This window comes from Oryzias latipes, chromosome 17 (assembly GCF_002234675.1).
Source record: "Oryzias latipes chromosome 17, ASM223467v1".
Classification (NCBI taxonomy): Eukaryota; Metazoa; Chordata; class Actinopteri; order Beloniformes; family Adrianichthyidae; genus Oryzias; species Oryzias latipes.
In genome coordinates this window covers 7,979,178-7,997,936 of record NC_019875.2, presented here as the reverse complement: position 1 = coordinate 7,997,936, position 18,759 = coordinate 7,979,178, and the positions used below count along the sequence as shown (strand labels likewise).

At 38.6% G+C, this 18,759-nt stretch overlaps 1 protein-coding gene across 2 annotated transcripts in view; it reads right to left on the bottom strand.

Annotated features, from left to right (window-relative positions):
• Positions 1 to 18,759, bottom strand: part of LOC101155464 (vasoactive intestinal polypeptide receptor 2-like) — a 92,513-nt gene that overhangs the window by 9,552 nt on the left and 64,202 nt on the right. For both annotated transcript variants that reach the window (XM_023965399.1, XM_023965400.1), the window contains exons 5-9: positions 14,171 to 14,268; positions 12,691 to 12,823; positions 8,407 to 8,557; positions 7,550 to 7,610; positions 3,692 to 3,761 (exon numbers count right to left, since the gene is read on the bottom strand). In XM_023965399.1, the coding sequence (XP_023821167.1) occupies positions 3,692 to 3,761; positions 7,550 to 7,610; positions 8,407 to 8,557; positions 12,691 to 12,823; positions 14,171 to 14,268 (513 nt within the window). The remainder of the gene's footprint in view (positions 1 to 3,691; positions 3,762 to 7,549; positions 7,611 to 8,406; positions 8,558 to 12,690; positions 12,824 to 14,170; positions 14,269 to 18,759) is intronic.

Genomic DNA, 18,759 nt, shown 5'->3' with positions numbered 1-18,759 from the left:
GTTCATCAAGAAAGAACATTACAATCACATTGTGAAAATTATGCTCTTGGATTTAGTTTTGTTTTGTCTATGCTGCGTTTCGTCGACACTGCGTTGTGTTTACGCTGCATTGCCTCTACGCTTCGTTGCCTCTACAGTGGATTGCGTGGGGAGTCCATCTCACATGTGTCAGTTAGTTTACATTATTTCCATCGTGTCTCCGATCCATCTTTTCTCTCCCCCTGACTTCCAGAGGAGTGGTTTGTCCTGCCATCCTTGTGCAGAGTAGTTTATCCAAAACTTTGGCAATCAGGCCCCATGCCCTCTCTTTCCTCACTCATTCATTGTTAAATCTATGTTTTGCGTCATAAATGTTTTGGTTATTGTACTTCCGAAATTAAACTTTCAACATCCATGGCGAAAATGGACCCCGGTGTTGTTGCGTGGGCATGTCACTTTAGATGACGAAAATAAACTTTATACATTTTTATGTACATTTCTCCAGCTTTTTGTCACAAAAATGGAGAACTCCTGTGTAAAGTTTGTGTTGCTTTGCGGAGGGACGTCAGACGTAGACATGACGGAGGCAATGTAAACAATCCAATTCATTGATGAAAGTTCTATTTCTTTGTGACAACACAACTGAGACGCACTGCAGACGGACCAATGTAAATCAGCCTTTTTGGTTACTTGGTTCTGTTAATGTTCTGTTGCACACCAGATTAATGTTTGATATATGAGCAGGTCATCGGCTGTGTCATCTTTCTGTTTATCCATGGGGTTTGTCATGTCTAAGTTTCTGCCACCAAGTCTGGTCTCTTGCATATTGGGTCCTACACCACCAGTTTCTGACAGTACACCAGCGCTGCAAATGTCCTCCATGGTTTGAGGTTGTCTATCGGAATATTTTTATTTCCATGTTTTCTCAAGGGTCATCTTTTAGCTTGGGTTTGTATTTGGTTTGATATATAATTCATATAAAGATCCACTCCAAAGACAATAGTGTTTTGAACATGTTCTTGTAGCATTTTTCTAATGATGGAAAACATGTATAAAGATAATTATGTAAGTTTTGCATTTCTGAGAGGTCTTGTCAGGTCCTTCACCACCTTTAGTTTCAGGCATCAAAATAAATGAATCTTCTTTTACTGTATCTTTCTCTTATGAAAAACCATATGGAAGACTTACAGATGTCAGAAGTTGTGGCACACGCGAAAAAAAAAAATCAAAGTAAAGAAAATAACAAAAATCAAACAGGAACCTTTGGAATTAATCATTTAAAAAATCTCACCAGCAAAATCAGAACAGTGTTTTTGAGCAGTAGAAAACTAGCCTTTTTTCCCCCTGTAATTACAAGTCTTATATTGCAAAAATGTCGATGCTTTTTGCTAAAAGAACATTCCCCCTGATGAGACCTTTAAAAGCTGGCAGGCGTCCAGTCAGCAGGACATCCTGTGACTTTACACTTTCAAACAACAGGAGCTCACAAGTGACACCACTGCTCAGAGGGTTTCAAAGCCTTCCCACTGAGACACACGGATGTAAGATTACAGTAAAGGTTCAAACACACAGATACATGCAGTTTAACAAGGCTTCATCTTTTAATTAGTTTTCCTTGTGTGAAGGCCAGCAAATACATTTTTAGAAAAGTTGCAAAACTTCTTCAAGTTGTTATATTATTCCCAGTAAAATTTTACAGAAAAATTCAGCAAAATAATCATGCAAGTCATTGGGGATGTAGAAAATAGTGAAATATCACAATTTTTTGTTTGGCAATACTGATATCAACTTGAAATGCTGATCAAACTAATCTTAATTAATCATTTATAAAAAATCACTTTGTCCATTTAACGTCAGCTCATCTTTTGATCTCTAGTAAAAGTGTTCCCAGATGTATTTTAATTAAAATTATGTCATTTTTAACTTAAATTAAATACCATGTGTCCGTGTGTTGTTGTCTAGGACAGTGTTTTTCAACCAGTGTGCCGCGGCACACTAGTGTGCCGTGGGAGATGGTCAAGTGTGCCGTGGGAAATTGCCCTCATTAACTGATTTAACAACATTTCCCATCTCCAGGATTTCAGCTCTCTGTTCATCCAAACAGGCCCTGATAAAACACTGAGGAGTTAGGAATATAAAAGATCGTAAAATACTTTTTCTTTGCGTTTATTTTATTTTATTAAAGACATTTTGATAAGAATGACGTTACCACGCTTCAGCTGCAGCTCCGGCTGTATTTTGGAAAAGTCCCGTCGCTTTAACTGTCTCCACCAATCATTTTTGGGGAGCTTAATCACATGTCATCAGTCTGACCAATCAGAAGTGGTTAAAGTCTTCACTTCCTTGTCCCGATTTAGCTCGTAAAGTCGCTCAGTTCTAACAAAAATACCAACTAAAGCTCGTCTTTAGCGGTGTAGCCTTCCACAGAATCCGGTATCAGGCCGTGGAACAAGTGAACAAAACAATAAAGCTCCGAAAAGCGATCTCCGCCGGCCGTTTTACTCACTCCATCTCCCATGATGCATTGGGTTGTGAGAGTGACAGCGCACAAGGAGATCTGTTGTTAAACGTCTTGAAACCAACGAACACACTTCAAACTGTTTTTAAATCTTCTAACTTAACTTTTATTGCATCTTTTAGAAAAAAAAGCTGCAGTTTCAGGCTTTTTCTGCCACAATTATCACAAAAATGTATGTGAGACTGTGGAGGGAGGGGCTGTAGATCAATACAGACTGAATTTCTCCTTTTTTTTAATTTTTGGATGCTGGTGTGCCGCGGGATTTTTTTTAAGGTTAAAGTGTGCCGTGGCTCAGAAAAGGTTGAAAAACACTGGTCTAGGACATAGTTTCTGTATTTGGGATTAGTTAAAAATCCCCCTGAGTTGTGGGGAGGACCATTGCTGCAGAGCAACCCCCCCCTCCTGTCACTCATAACTAATATGTTTACACTTTCTCCTCACATTCCCAACCTACCATTATTGGTGCAACAAAAACGGCGACCAAAATTGGTGCTATCGAGCCGTGCAGTTTCTGAGCCAGATGCAAACTTGGACGAAAAAAGACATACATGGATTCGTTAACAATTGGATATATCAGAAATAAGCAGATTACCGTGTCGGAGATAGTTCATTGCTTCATTGGTCCTTTAGACCAGGCGCCATTTAGTACATCATAAATTACATTTAAGCAGTTTTGGAAATGCATAGCACTTTACTTTCTTAATTACACTTAAAAGAACCGTATTGGTTAAAACATATTCAAGCTCAGTTTTTTTATGCTCAAAAGTATTTTGTTGTGTAAACCAGTCAGCATTGAGAGTAAAAAATAAATAAATCACGTTTTAAATTAAATATCACTCAGAGCGTGGCTTAGGTAAAAACTACTTGAATTTTGCGGTGCTTAATGTTCTGATAATTTATTACAATTTATTTTATACAATTTTATTCATGTGAAAGATGTACCAGTATTTAGACAAAGTTTTTCTAAGTAATGCTCTAAAAACAATTGTGGTATACTGCATCTCTTAAAGCCTTGAGATAAATTGGGATATATTGTATTGTGACCTGTGTATAGTGATACGTATCGTATCATCAATAGTATACTATTATACAGCTAATATACGGTTCTACTTGTCATCATTTTAGAATCATTGGGATCCCCTGTTTCACCTAAAAGTGAACAAACAGAGGTGTAACTAATGAATATCAACCTACCAGAATGGAAAACCCGATTGGTCCATTGATCACCCAGTTAGGCACGTGGTTTTCATTTCTCTCCCAGCACCTGTGGACACAAAAACAGGAGTATAAATATGTGCACCACGGCTAAACCAGCAGCAGAACAGACAGCAACAGCTGATATGAATAATTTGAATAATTTGTGTCACCATATGTGCTCGTGACATTAAATACAAAATGCCTTACCTCTGGTTCCAACGGAATGAAATCAATTCCGTTGGCATTTTTCCATGTTCCGGACTTTTCCATTTTGGAACCAGAGGACGTTAGTAACCAGTGATTGGTCTGAGTTGGTCTGAGTCATCATTTTTATGGCAACCACTCAAACTAATCAGGAGTGAGCTTGTTGGAAAGCTACTCCCCTTCAATTGAAAAGCAGGCTCAGGGGAATCTGTCACTCAAATGTTTCGAACATTCAAGGTGGGGGTCAGCGAGCACCACATGCTTTTAATGAGGCATCTGACTGATGTAATGATATTATGACTTAGTACTTGCTTTTTATATTCCAGAAGTCTATAGGATTTTGCCTTTCTAGGACCAGTTGGTACTTCCTAACAGCTCTCTGTTTTTAAAGCTGTTTGATACTGTTCATATTCCAGCAGGTTACCATGGTGACGTGACTAAAAGGGCATTCTTTTAGGGATGGAGACAGGTGGGAGTCTGAGAAGTGGAAAAGATCAGCTTCACTTTCAGACCTTTCCTGCCCTTTACTCCCAAGGTCTGCTACAGTTTCCCCATATCTGACTGTGAGCCCGTTTACTCAAGCGTGTTTTGAAAGGCGCTTTAAAAAGCAATGCATTATTATTATTATTATTGTTAAACCATCTGAGAGCAGCTCCATGCAACTGAGGAACACCATGCTGATTCTGCATTAGCAGCAGGAATATAACTCCTTTTATTTTTTTTCTAACAGTCTAAGAGCAAGAAAATAGTTCAGGCAGTTACCTCATAACCATCGACTCTATGCAAACAGCACCTTTTAAAATTGAAATTTTAAAAGATTAAAATAATTTAAAAATAAAATAATTTTAAAAATACGTTTAAAACCCTCACCTTTGTTTTAGGAGCAGAGGTATTTAAGCGTGAAAGATTATGTCTATTTTTTTTGGTCATGTTTTTAATGTTTAGTACATTGACCGTAATATAGTAATAATAGTATAATTTTTAGGCATTTTGAGATTAAATCTTTGATTACCGTAAATTCCGGACTACAAAGCGCACCCGATTACTAGCCGCACCCACCCATTTTCACGTGTTTAACTACTTTTATACATACACAAGCCGCGTCGGAGTACAAGCCGCATGTATTAGACAGTATTAGGCAACATTGTCATCCTGACAAACACGTCCTGACTCCCAGATTAAGTGTGATTCATTTGTACACAGTGGGTGGAGCCAGCTTCGCCTCAGGATCATGTATTTGAGTATATCTACATCTGCCAAACAGCATGGAACTCTATTCTGTTCACAAGTTCCTCAGTTATGGTTTTTTAATTCATTTTTTTTATTTTTTTTTAACTTATTGACAATCTAGGTATCATACATAAAATTACAAACAGTAACCATATAATCAACATTACATCCCTCAGTTATGATGAGGAAATTTACATCCGCGATCCCCCATTTCCCATGAGTCTTAGGGGCTAAAGGCGGGGCCAATGCCCGGCTCGCCATACTGTTGTACATGTTTAAGAATGAGCAAGTATCAGCAGTGCATGGAGGGGTGAACGGGAAAAGCTCTCCTTCCGCTTGTGTCGCGGCAGCGTTATGGGAGTAACAGGGCTGGTTAAAAAACACACTAGTAAAATAAAGCAGCGACGACTGAAAAGCGCGCGCCTCAGCGCGATACGCGCGCCTCCTCGCGGCGCGTGGGTCAGAAGTTTCCTTCCACAACAAACACTGTTGCTCCGCGGACGCCTCGAGTAAGCCCTGGCTGCAGCCTGCAGAATGGCTCGACGCCTCCGCGCGCTCCTTGTCTCCCCTTCCTATCTACTCCGACAGCTCTGGCCAGCGCGGCTTCAAGGAGGAGCGCTTCGTCCCCATTGCGCCGGTGAACGGAGCAAATCGTGTCTGTGCAGAGCAATCGGACTTAATACTGTACGTTTTGTGTATGAGGGGCGGATGCGTTGTTACGTGTGGGAGCCTTCAGACTGCCATCGGCCCCGCAGCTCACACGACACGCAGTCTCCAGCTCACACGGAGGCTGTGAGCGTTTCAATGCAAAACTCCGCTCAGTCCTTAGAAACCGTTAACACGACCACGTCAATTTGTGTTTCCAGTCGTGTCCCGACAAAATAAAGGCTGATGTTATTCCCACATATTTACGTGCAGCCAGCCGAGTCACTATAACTCAGAGGTAAATTCACTCCATGCGCTGTTCTCTTTGTCACGCAGCTGACCAGCTTTTCCAAACCCGTTGGTGATGGTGGATTTTTTCACGCTGCTTTTAACGATTGCTTTTCACTTGAAAGCTTCATCATATTGTAGTGGCGATCACGTGCACGTTGGGTCTAATAGCACCAAAGGATTCTGGGATGCGGCCGGGCATGCGTGTTTCGTTTTGTTGAACCATGACTGAAGTGTCTAAGACCTGAAGTCAACTCCATGCTGTTTGGCTGCTTAGAGGTGTGTTGAAAAACAAATGACTTGTGCTTGGTGTTAGATAGAGAATACAGACCATTCACTGTTTCCGAAAATACGTACATCGCGGCCGCCAATTAAAACCATAAATTAGCCGTGTCAGTGAATAAGCCGCACGGCTGTAAGCGCAGGAAAAAAGTAGCGGCTTATAGTCCGGAAATTACGGTAAATTTTCTTGACAAGCGGAAACGAGGTATTTGTTATGCTTGTTTTTGTGTTATTTTGTATTGTTTTATTTATATTATTATTATTATTATATTTTATATAATGTTTCGTTACAGTTTTCACGGCGTAATGAGAGCGAAGGCATGCATTGTAACCTACAAGAAGTGTGATGACCTGCAGAAGTGCAGATAAACGCCCGTTGCAAACTGACCTGTATTGTCATGAGAAGACTCACATTGACCACCCTCACTTCTGTCTTGTAAAAGTCTGGTTAAGATCCCACAAATTTAACGTTTATCTCATCTCCAAGCCACCATTATAACTAAGAGTACCCACTATAGAAACTTCCAGTCGGGTTTTGCTCCCACCCCAGCACAGAAACTGTCCTCGTTAAAATATTTAACAACCGATTTCTAGAAGCAGATTGCAGATTGTTCTCCAGTCTTATTGTTCTCAACTTTAGTGCTTTTTTAGACATAATCTCCCACACTATCCTCCATTGGGTTTCCTTCGGTGGCAACACACTCTCCTACAGTGGACATACTCATATAGGTAGGTATAAAACTTTCAGATCTCAACTCTCCCCTATCATAATTGGTGTACCCCAAGGTTCTGTCCTGGGGCTCCTCCTCTTCATTATTTATCTTTTCCCTCTAGGCAACATCTACCTTTAAATTTAACTTACATTTTTACTATTTTGCTGATGACACACTGAAAACTCAATTCCTCTGTCCAGCTTAAAGATCAGTTCTGAGTTACCTCATGTTTAAAACATACAGTAACTCCTACATATCGGCGCCAAATCAATCATGTCTTAAGTAAGAACTGATTCTTCCTCATACCACCATAATCTGGGGCTCAGTTTTCAAGTAAAGGTTAGTTTATTTCTAATGTTTTTGTCTTGTGTGTATAGTTTCCACGGGTGTTTTGAAAGGCGCTTTCCAAAAAAATTAAAGTACTATTATTATTATTAAAACAAAACCCAATGTTTTGAAACTGGAAAGCTGGTTGGTTAGAAGCAGTCCTCACCCTGTATCTTCCAAATAAATCCTCGTTATCACCCACGCCGAGACGAACACTGTGGGAATTCCTGCAAACAGCATCAAAGAAAAATACTGAAATATTGATGTTAAATGTGCTGAGAATTCAGGATCAGGAACTAACACAGTTTATTTTTTAATAACATTCTTTCTAAAACACTGGCTTCCTGTTGCCACACAAATTTCTGTAAAAAAGCAAAAACTTTCTGCTAATTAAAATGACTCAATTATAGCTTTAAGACCAATATGTATAGCCATCTATCATTGCCTGAGGTTTAAGGTGAAAATGATACAAAAAAAAAACAGTCAAAAGACTCAAATTTTAGCAGTGGAAATGTCTATTAGAAATCAAAATAAAGGCACATAAAATTGTGCAAAAACTGGAAAAAAGATGGAACTTTTGGAGCTAATTTGAACAAAATGTCTCAATGAATTTTATGGATGAATTCCTTATTTATTTATTTATTTATTGTTAACTTGCGAATGTAACTTTTTTTTAACCCTTGTGATGATATAATACATAGGAATTTGCAAAAGCCTTAAAATGTTCATTTTTAATTACAGCTCTTTATCAATTAGTGTTGGTCAGAACCTTTTATTTTTAAAATTTTATCCTAACTATCCAATTATAATGACCTTCAGTCATGTCGTTGGATGAAGCTCAAGTCTGTCTGAGAATTGACCTCAGCAGGTATTGATCCCATCAAACAAAAACAAAAAGATCTTTTTTTTGTCTGTGCTAAAACTAATTAAAAACACAAACTTGATGAAAAATAATATGGACTTAATGGAGAGTGGTGAGCTACACAGTCAGAGTTTGTGATTAATTAAAAAGGAATTACTCACCCCAACCAATGAACATGTAGATAATAAAGTGGCGGTTTTCTGAAAAGATGACGACTAGCAGGGTGTGGAGGTACAGACCCTCCACCAGCAGCCAGAAGAAGTTGGCCATGATGAAATACTGGAAAAACACTAGGCTGGCTTTACATCCCAGCTGTAGAACACAGACATACAGAACAAACTTGAAAAAAAAAACAACCCAAATGTTAGGAAAAAAAAAAATGGAAATCAAGCTGCAAGGAGTGGTGGATGGTTGGACAAGATGTGTTTGCCAGCTATGGTGATATTTCATATATGGTTAGTAGGTCACAGTGAGAACAATAATAATGCTTGCTTTTACAATGTAGTCCTTTAGGCAATTTGTGGGTTAAGTCCAAATACTGAACCCAAAACTTAACATCAAACTTTTGTTTTGAAATGTTATCTTTTTGGCCACAAAAAGCAAAACTGACCTTGTTTACTGCACATTGTCTTTGGCCGTGTGATCAAAAATACTTTTTTTTTTTTAAGAAATCATTCTGTTATTTACTCTAACCGGAGGGATCCGTGTCCCCATCCTCCCAATGGGAAAAGCCTTGAGTTTTATTGGGAGGATGCACTTTAAATTTCAGACCTTGCTGTGCCCAGCGAGTGGATGCTTCTACAAAGACATAAGTCCCCTGACAATTATTTCAAAATTGTTTCCAAACTGCCAGAGGGCATACGGAGGGGTCAGCTGCTGACGGTAAAGAAAAGACGAGAGGTTGCAGTCAGAAACACCTGCTTGCATTTCAAACATGCCTAAACTTTATGCACATTAAGTACGATCTCAATGCAACAAATGATCATTCAGAAAACAAACACAAAACAATCCTTTTTGTTGCATTTTGGGGCATTATTTCTCAAGCCAAAAGGTGGAGTCAATCCAAAGGTTTACTTAGTGTTAAATTTAGTTTGATCGCATCAAGAAATGCCAGAGCATGACCCTCTACGTACATCCTCCACTCTGATGGCTTGCAAATTCCTGCAGTGTTGGTATGCACCTCTGTTTCAAAGCAATTACTCTGATGTGATGTCAGGGACACCACAGAAAATGCCCAATGTAGTATGATGACAAATGGTGGCCAAAGGTTTTGAAAATCGAAATACAACAATTTGAAACTGAAAGCTGAAAAAGTTGTTGAAACTCAAGATAAATATAACCAAAAACAGACTTTTAAAAAATGAATAATGATTCCTGCATTTTTTTCCACTTACAAGTTTTCTGTTTTTAAGGTTCAAAACTCCCATTTTCACTTTCAAATCATTTTTTCAGTTTTAAGTCAGAAATCTTTAACTGTTGAACAAAGTGGCCACAATAGACACATATTCATCCTTTCCTTATCCTACTTATTTTTGAATGTTGTATTTTGTGAAAACAGCACGCTGCTCTTCCCAGAAAGGATAAATTAAATTATTATTAATAAGAATAGAGAATGACATCTCCTCCCAGTAGCATTTTCCAACAATTCTGCCTTCTTTAAGACTGTCCTAGCTGTTAACCCTTGTGCTATCTTAGATGACCCCACCCTTATTTTGATGTATTCTTCCTACCATGACAAAGGTGGATAAAGGTGGAAAGATTTCATGTAATCCATGGACACCAGTGTAGATCACAAATCATTGAAGAAAAAAGGTTCAGCGCACTGTCTAGTGGGTCTAGATGACCCAACGTTAAAGTGCCTAGGATAGCACAAGGGTTAAACAGAAAATAACTTCTTGATAATACAGAACTGTTTTCCTCAACAACAGAGCTCTTCCCATCACTGTCGTCAAACAAAACAGAAGAAGGGAGCGACAGTCCTTGAGTTCATCAAACGTACCCTGACAGTTCAACCAGTTGAACTTTGACTAATCAGGGAGTCTGATTTTGTAGTGATGTACGGAGAGCGTTCTTTTCAAAACACAGAAGGACCTGATGTGCAAAGTTATATCTTTGGTGAAACAGCTGTGAGACTATAGAGATGGCGGATTTCAACGAGTTTGGACCAAATTTCCATTTTTTAAAACAAAATCAAAAGTTTAGTTTTATGTCCCTGTGAAAAAAAGGGTTTTGGGTAGTCAGATATTAGAGGTGCATGTAAATACTCAACATCTGGTTATCGCAGCAGTCTGATATCCCCAATGATCCGATCTTTTGTGTTCACATATGTAAAGAGGCTCAGTGTTTGAACCTTTTTGTAAAGCAGGGATGTTGATCGTTGGCTTTCCTGGAGTGGAGGATGCAGTAATGCCCTAAGAGACAAGCAATTGTCCCTCAACCTAGGATGTGTCATGTAACATTCAAGACAGATGAAGATCTCCTCACACTAACACAGTTACAGCTCTGGTGGTTCCACTACTCTTAGACCAGCTCCCATAGCATCAGTCCTAGTATAACTGACCAGTTTGTTAATGATGCCTTACAAGCCCTCAGGAGTACACTCGATGTTGTTGCCCCCCTGAAACCTAAGCTCGTTAGACAAAACCGAGTAGCACCGTGGTATAACCCTGAAACACGTTCTCTTAAACAAGAAACCCGTAAGTTGGAAAGAGAATGCCGTAGCTCTAGTTCAGAGCAGTCTCTGAATACCTGGAAACATAGCCTATTAAATTATAAAACAGCTCTGCGTGAGCTAAAAGCCAATACTACTCAACCTTAATATCAGAGAATGGAAATAATCCAAGATTTCTTTTTAGCACTATTGCTAAATTAACTCGCAGTCAGAGCTCAGTAGAACCACATGTTCCTGTTTCTCTCAGCTCTAATGATTTTCTTACATTTTTCAATAGTAAAATTTCAAATATTAGACATAATTTGAATCTAGTTATTCTACCATCAACCCAGAGCAGGCTGAAGCGGTAGAAGTGGAGGCATCCATAGATACCTCTGTAATATGAGACTGTTTTACTGCTGTGGATCAAGCGGAAATAACACACCCTGGACACACCCTGGAACTTGTCATTACCTACGGTCTGTCCACCGGGGTGTCTTCTGTTGATGACTTGGCCTTATCAGATCATTCTTGTGTGTTTTTTGATGTCACCAGTGAAATCCAGCAGGAAGCCTCAGTGAGAACTGTGAGGAAACGGTATTTAACTCCTGAAGTGGCTGCAAGTATTATTCCAATTTTTAAGCAAACTCCTGCTCAGACTTTACCTGCACCCTGTGATTTTATTGTTTATCATTTTAATAACAGACTTCAGTCTTCCATAGATACAGTGGCTCCATTCAAGACAAACACATTAAGAACCACTCCTAAAATGCCATGGAAGACTGATGACATTAAGCGTCTGAAACAGAACTGCAGGAGAGCAGAGAGAAGAGACAGGAAGCCGAAATTAAAAATTCACAAGGATATTTTGAAAGAACAACTCAAAATCTACAATAACTCAATTAAACGGGCCAGAACTTTCTATTTTTCAAAAATCATTTTAGAAAATAAAAACAGCTGAGATTTTATTAGACAGACTTAGGAATCTAGTGGGCCTCTCTGGAAATGTTCTTAAGTGGTTTTACTCTTACCTTACAGATCAACACTTTTATGTAAGTATGGATACGTGCTCTTCAAGAATCCATGAAATAAGTTGTGAGGTTCCCCAAGGGTCGATTTTAGGTCCAATACTTTTTAATTTATCTATGTTGCCTCTTGGGGAGGTCATCAGGAGTCGTGGTGTTGATTTTCACAGCCATACTGATGATACACAGCTTAACATCACCATGTCTTCTCACGATCTTGAACCTGATAACACTCTTTTAAACTGTATTTTAGATATATTCATGGATGGCAGAAAACCTCCTACAGCTTAACCATTTGACTTGATATGCCACCCCTAGGAAACATAATCAGGAAAAACAGCATTAATTTTCACCGTTATGCAGATGATACCCAGTTGTATTTATCAATTAAACCTGACCAGAATGACCATATAGAGAAACAGAATGCCTGCATCAGAGACATCAAGACCTGGATGACAATTAATTACCTCCTCTTGAACCCAGAAAAAACTGAGGTCATTATACTAGGTCCCAATAACCTCAGAGATGCTTTGTCTGGTCAGATAGTCTCCCTAGACGGCGTCAATATAGCCTCCAATTCCACAGTTAGAAACCTAGGGGTTCTATTTGACCAGGATGTATCATTTAAGGCTCACATATCTCAGGCGTGTAAAACTGCATTTTTTTTTCACCTGTGCAATATAGCTAAGATCAGAAATGTACTATCTAAAAGTGATGGTGAAAAGCTCATGCATTTGCATTTGTTGCGTCTAGGGGAGTTATGTCCTCACCAGAGACGACTGGTTGGAGCATTGCAAGGTTTTGTTGAAGAGGATGTCGTCTTTCACCAGGACAGCCACAGCTCTCAGGATAAAGGACACAAAGAGGTTAAGGTGGATGTAGTTTCTGGTGCAGTGAAGTTTCCTGCAAAATGTCACAAAAAAAATCATTGGACTGGATTATGTTGTTTTATTTACACATTGAACAGAACCTTCTGGTCAAACTTCACATTAGCTTAAAATCACTATAATTAATTCATATAGAAAATTGTAAGTGTAGAAAATGATCCTATCAAGATCTGAAAACGTTTTGTGTAGTTTTAAAAACCCAATCAGATTGTCCTGCAAATTTGTAACTTCTATTAATTTAAAACAAAAGCCTCAGAAACCATTACAATCATAATTAGGAGGGGTGGCGATAGCAGCATTTAAAAAAATAAGACGTGTTACACGTGTTAAAATAAGATGTTTTTAATAAAATGGTTCTACTAAAATAATAAAATAACAAAAATAATAAAAAAGTCTTCAGCAAGCTCAAAAGCAGACATCCTTCTTAACCTGATGTGTCTCTTTTGGGGTCACTGGAGCCTGTCCCAGCTACTATTGGGTAAGGGTGTGGTAAACCCTGGACCTTGTAGGTTCCACATGTTCCCATGCACACCTAGGGACAACAATTAACCTATAAAGCATGTTTTTGGACTGTGGGAGGGAGCTGTAGTGCACAGAGGAAACCCATGCATGCACAGGGAGAACATGCAAGCTTAACACAGAAAGGTCCCAGCTGGGATTTAAACCAGGGCTTATTCACAGCAAGGCGAGAACGCTAACCACTGCACCACAGTGCAGCCCAAAAGAAGACAATTTATTTAGAGATAGTCAGATGTGACAAAAAAAATGCTCCACAAAATTTTAAAATACTATAACAAAGCTTTGAATAACAAAAAAGTAGTTATAATTTATTTATCAACTGAAAATAGAAAACTTGTCAATAAAAAAACCCTAGTTCACAGTATTTGGTGTTTACTCAGTCATTTACCATGAACACAAAATAATCCATAAGTACTTATGCCTCAAGTAACTTCACTGTTTTCCTGCTCACATAATCTGAGGTCATAACAACTAGAATTATCTGGTTATCTGATTTTAGTTATTTTTTAAGGCATTAATTGTAGTCAAAACAATAGAAAAAAGCCCACAGATTTATCAAACTCTTTACAGATATGAAGAAATGCATAGAAAAAAACAAAGACACACTTAAGTCACATTTGCTTGATAAAATATAGTGATCATTAACTAAAGTCAAGTAGAGCTTGATTTATTGCTTGAAAAGGAGTGGGAAGAAGCACGTTTATATAATTCCACCCCTACTTAGTTAATTTATTTTTGCATAGTTTTCTTGATCCGGTTCTAATCAGATTATTTTCAAGTTACAAAATCAAATTAATGAGACAATCACTATTTTTAATGACAACGCTGTGATATTTGGTCTTACCGGAACAGGCAGAGGATGGCGCTTCCAGTGATGAGAGCAATCAGAGACAGACTGTGACCCAGAGTGTATAACGCTTGCACCACCACGTAGAAGACCAGCTGCAGACACACACACACAGCTTTATTTAGTGTTTCTTTCCAACAATAATTTCCTAACGTCTTTCTTTTGGGGCTTGAAAAATTAGAGTTGCTTCATTGCTCTACAATGCAGAACTAACGATGTGTCGAATAGAAATTTGTGGATTTCCTTTTTAAGAATATTTACTGTCTACAGATTTGAAATCAGTCATCTGTATCACAGCTGTTCCAGCAAAGACAGAACTTTACACATCAGGCCCTTCTATCTTTTGTTTATCTATGGGGTTTCTCTGCATCAATGGTCCTGACTATTATTGATTTAGGCTAAGAACACAGCATAATCATAATTAAAGACCACTGAGAAGCTTTGAAAATGGATCAAAAGGTGATCAGAGAGGGACCATAAGGCTGATGTGGGACAGTTTGGATTTAAGTTTGGAGTTTTTTTTTTAATGTTGCAGGCATGGTTTTTAACTCCAGATCTAGGATTCAGGATCCAACAGAACTGTCATGTCTGTGTTTAAAAGCTAACATCAAAAACCCATTTCTTGTTTCTTAGTATTTGCGCCTAACTGAACTGAAACGTGAATTGTTGAAAATCTTTCTTCTTATTAAATCTCAGCTAAATGCAAGCATTTATAACAGAATTTAAAATGTAAAACAAGACAAACTCAATTGTTCCAAAACCATTTACTGGTAGTTTACAATGAATTCTTCAGAAATTTGTTTCAAAAAACTGAAATCTTTGTGTATGAATGGGTGAGGACAACCCAAAGACTTTCACAAAGCAGTGTTAGGCAAATACACTGTCCATTCATATGCACAATACTCATGTCCATCTTTGCAAAAGTCACAGACACATATTATCATATACATGGATATTGTTTACTATAAAAGGCTTGAGAGTAGCATGGTATAGGCCTTTTAATCAAATAAAACATTCTTATGGATCTTTTGGGTTTATCAAACTCAGGCTGTATTCATTGTCTGACTAATATTTCTGCTTTTTCCCAACTAGGCGAACATGTTTCAAGTCTTTTATGATGCCACAGAGCTGGGGACTGAAAACTTGTTTTTCATCAGCTATCTTTGCCAATTTTTTTCTCATGCATCCATTTTAGCTAATTGAATTGAAATCAATTTTATAGTAAATTGAAAAACACATCCCTTTTAGACCATTTGACAGGAATTTTAGCACAAAAAAGATCACCAAAAGGTCCTGATTCTCCATACTGGTCTGGTAGTAAAACTCATTTAAAAAAGATCATAGTCGCTACAAAAAAAGCCTCACTTCATCTTTCTCTGTAATTAAGCTCCCCCTCCAGCTACACCATCAGTAATTCTGTTTAACTCTGGGCTACTATAATGTCAGCTCTGCTCTTACGATATTTTGAAAGTGTGTAACTCACAAGAGCAGCATGTCCACTGTTCGACAAATTTCTGTCTCTGACCTCAGATTTTTATCTCTCAGTTAAAAATACATTTGCACTTGTGGACTTATATTTCTTGCGGCTCGGTGGTGTGGTGTGCATGTTTTCCTGCTTCTCCAGTCACTTAAACAGTTCAAAAACGTGTCTGATAGGTTTGTTTGAGATTCTAACTCTCAGAGATAACAAGTGGTTGAGTGTTCATGTGGTTGTGCATGTCCACTGTGTTCCTGTCTTTAACTGAAGACTGATGAGTTAGGCTCCACCTCACCCCGATCCTCGAATGCGGTAGGACGTGGCGGTTAATTACTTAAAAAAAAATGTTTTTAGCGGAGCTATGTTATCAACATAATTTTCCTGCCAGGGGATCAATAACATTCTAAAAAGTTTAATTCTTAGTTTAATAAATGAGGCCTGAAGCGCATGCTCACTCAGTTGAATCTATATTTCTAGCCTGATGTATATGCCTGTGATCCCGTGACGTATTTTTGACAGTATGTTAACAGGGGAAACTTCATATTTAAGCCTTGCAAGATTCAAAGCAAAGAAAAATCTTATTCAAAACAGGCATGTCAAACTGTAAAACTAAATGTAGTCATATTTTTGCAAAGTTGTGCACAAATTATTTTATTATTATCTATTATTATTTTGTTTTTATGAACCAAATTAAATCCTGTTACCATTGAACTTTATGGCGATGCAGCTCCAACTGCTAGGGTGCTTTCTTTAGTGCTTTTAGTGTTTTTAGACAGTCATATTTTTGCCTCCCAGTGACCAAAAAACGAGCTTAAAAAGAAAGAAATTTCAGAAAGGGTTAAGTAGTTTATTTCGTTATTATACCTGGATGTACTAAAGGTGAAATGACCTGCAGTCACCGTATCAGGCCACAATAGAGGGAAAGGACACAGTGACATGGCGGAGAGGTTGAGAGAGCAAATGATCTGTAGGTAGAGTGAGACTGAAAGACGCAAGGACACAATGAGCAGTTGAGCCAGACAAAAGAACAGGCGGAGGCTGCAGTTACACAACAAGACAAAATAATGGACACTGTGGGGAACAGATGGTTGAACTACATGTCCAGCGTCCAATGACAAATCCTGCAAAAATCTCAACAACACGTCGCTCTCTGCTTTGATACAACACAGGCTTTCAGATTTATTAGATTTTATAATAACCACAAAAATACAGCACTGCACTCTTTGAGATCCTTTTTTTTGGATATTGCTCTTTGTTTGGCAGGTGGAAAGCCCTCCTGAACTCAGGTGTGGGTCAAACAAGTCAACTCCGGTCCAGCTGAAAATAAGAGTCTTGGTCAACCTGCAAATAGCAGAGCAACGACTAGAAGCAGACACAGCTGGGCAAGAATTTTGAAATATGGGAAAAAATCCTAAAGTGACAGAAGCAGAAAAAAAGGCTGAAAATTGTCATCCTGGCAAACATATTGTTGTTATGTAATTGCTTATCCTCAATGTAGTTGAAGCTCCTAACAGGCATTATCGCGTTTAAACAAGAAGCAGTTGTGACTGCCCAGGGTTTTAAAGTAAATGGTGTTTGCTAATATACTGTTATTCTATATTTCCTGAAGGGCCAAAGCCCTTTAAGTCACAGTCCTATTCACACACACTAATGGCAGCTCCACTGCCTTACACTGGCACCAACCAGGAGCAATGTGGGGTTCAATGTCTTGCCCAGGGACACCTGACACATGTGGGCAAGGCAGGAAACAAGCCTGCGATCTCCCCATTAGAGATTGACTGTTCTATATCTGCACCACAGCCACCAGAAGTAGTTTATTCTCTTTACATGGAACGTAAAACAGTTGAAGGACTTTAACCTTTCCCCTCATCAAACCCAGTCTGTTTTTTTTCTCTTTTTTTACTAGTCCTGTCCAACAACTGAGCAAACACTTGAGAGCTAAAGGCCTCTTGCTTTTGACATATTTTACTGTTACAACATGGGGTTATGAATCTCCTGACACACAGAGTGTTACAGTCTGTCAGTTTCCTTTTGTCTTTGTGTGTGTTGAATTGGCTGGGGTTCCTGGAGGACTCTTCCTCCTTTCCTGTCATTCCTGAAGTGCGCACAGCTGCTTGCATTTAGTGAATTGGTTTCTTGTATTATTTAAGCTCACCTGTTTCAGCAGTCTGTGTCGCAGTGTGGTTTCTGTTTTTTCACTATGTTCCTGGTTTGCTTGGCTTGTTTCATTGGAGATGATTCCTTAGTTATATTAAATACACACAGACAAATGAGACACAGGTGAACACTATCAGGACAGATGGGGACCAAAGTAAAACCCAAAACTACAACAAAACAGGAAACACTACAAAATAAAACAGGAAGTTAACACAACCTATTCAGAACCAACAAAGGATAATTATAGAAGGGCTGGGGGAAAAATGATAAAGCAACATGAAACATAAAGCAAAAAACAACAAGTTGCTGGAAGTTTATAATCATTACTGTAAGGTGCAGATGTATAGTAAATGTAAAAGGGGCGTGGCCTGTCCACAAGAACGACCAATTGAACATGATCTGTGTTGGGGGTGATAGATTACAAAGTAACAAATCAGTAACAAATTACAGTTCAATTTTTGGTAATTAACTACAATTACTGGACTACGGAAACCCTTGTTATTTTGTTACTTAGGTTTTGCAGGCTCTGACATTTCCCCTTTGTTCAAATGAAACAAAACGGATGTTAATTAAAAAAAAAAAAAACTGAGTTACTGGCACATGCACGCACACATGTGGGTGCTGATTTGGGGATAGGTCAAAGTACAGACATGCCTTCATTGCTGCAGTAACATTGCATTCCAAACTGGCTCAAAGATGAGAAGAAAAGAGATGCTCCAAGGAGTCCTATCATCCCAGAGGAGCAGCAGGTGAGCAGCAGAGCAGAGCCCCGGACTGTGTAGTGATGTGTCAGATGGGAAGAAAACAACTCTTTAATGTGAAAGACACATTTTTTTCAATATCAATTCACCCTTTCTTACTTTATTTTTCTCTCTAAGCTACACGTGATTGTGTCTCAAGTCAACATGAGCTACTCCGTGAGCTCCGTCCGTGGGGTAGTATGGTAAACTCA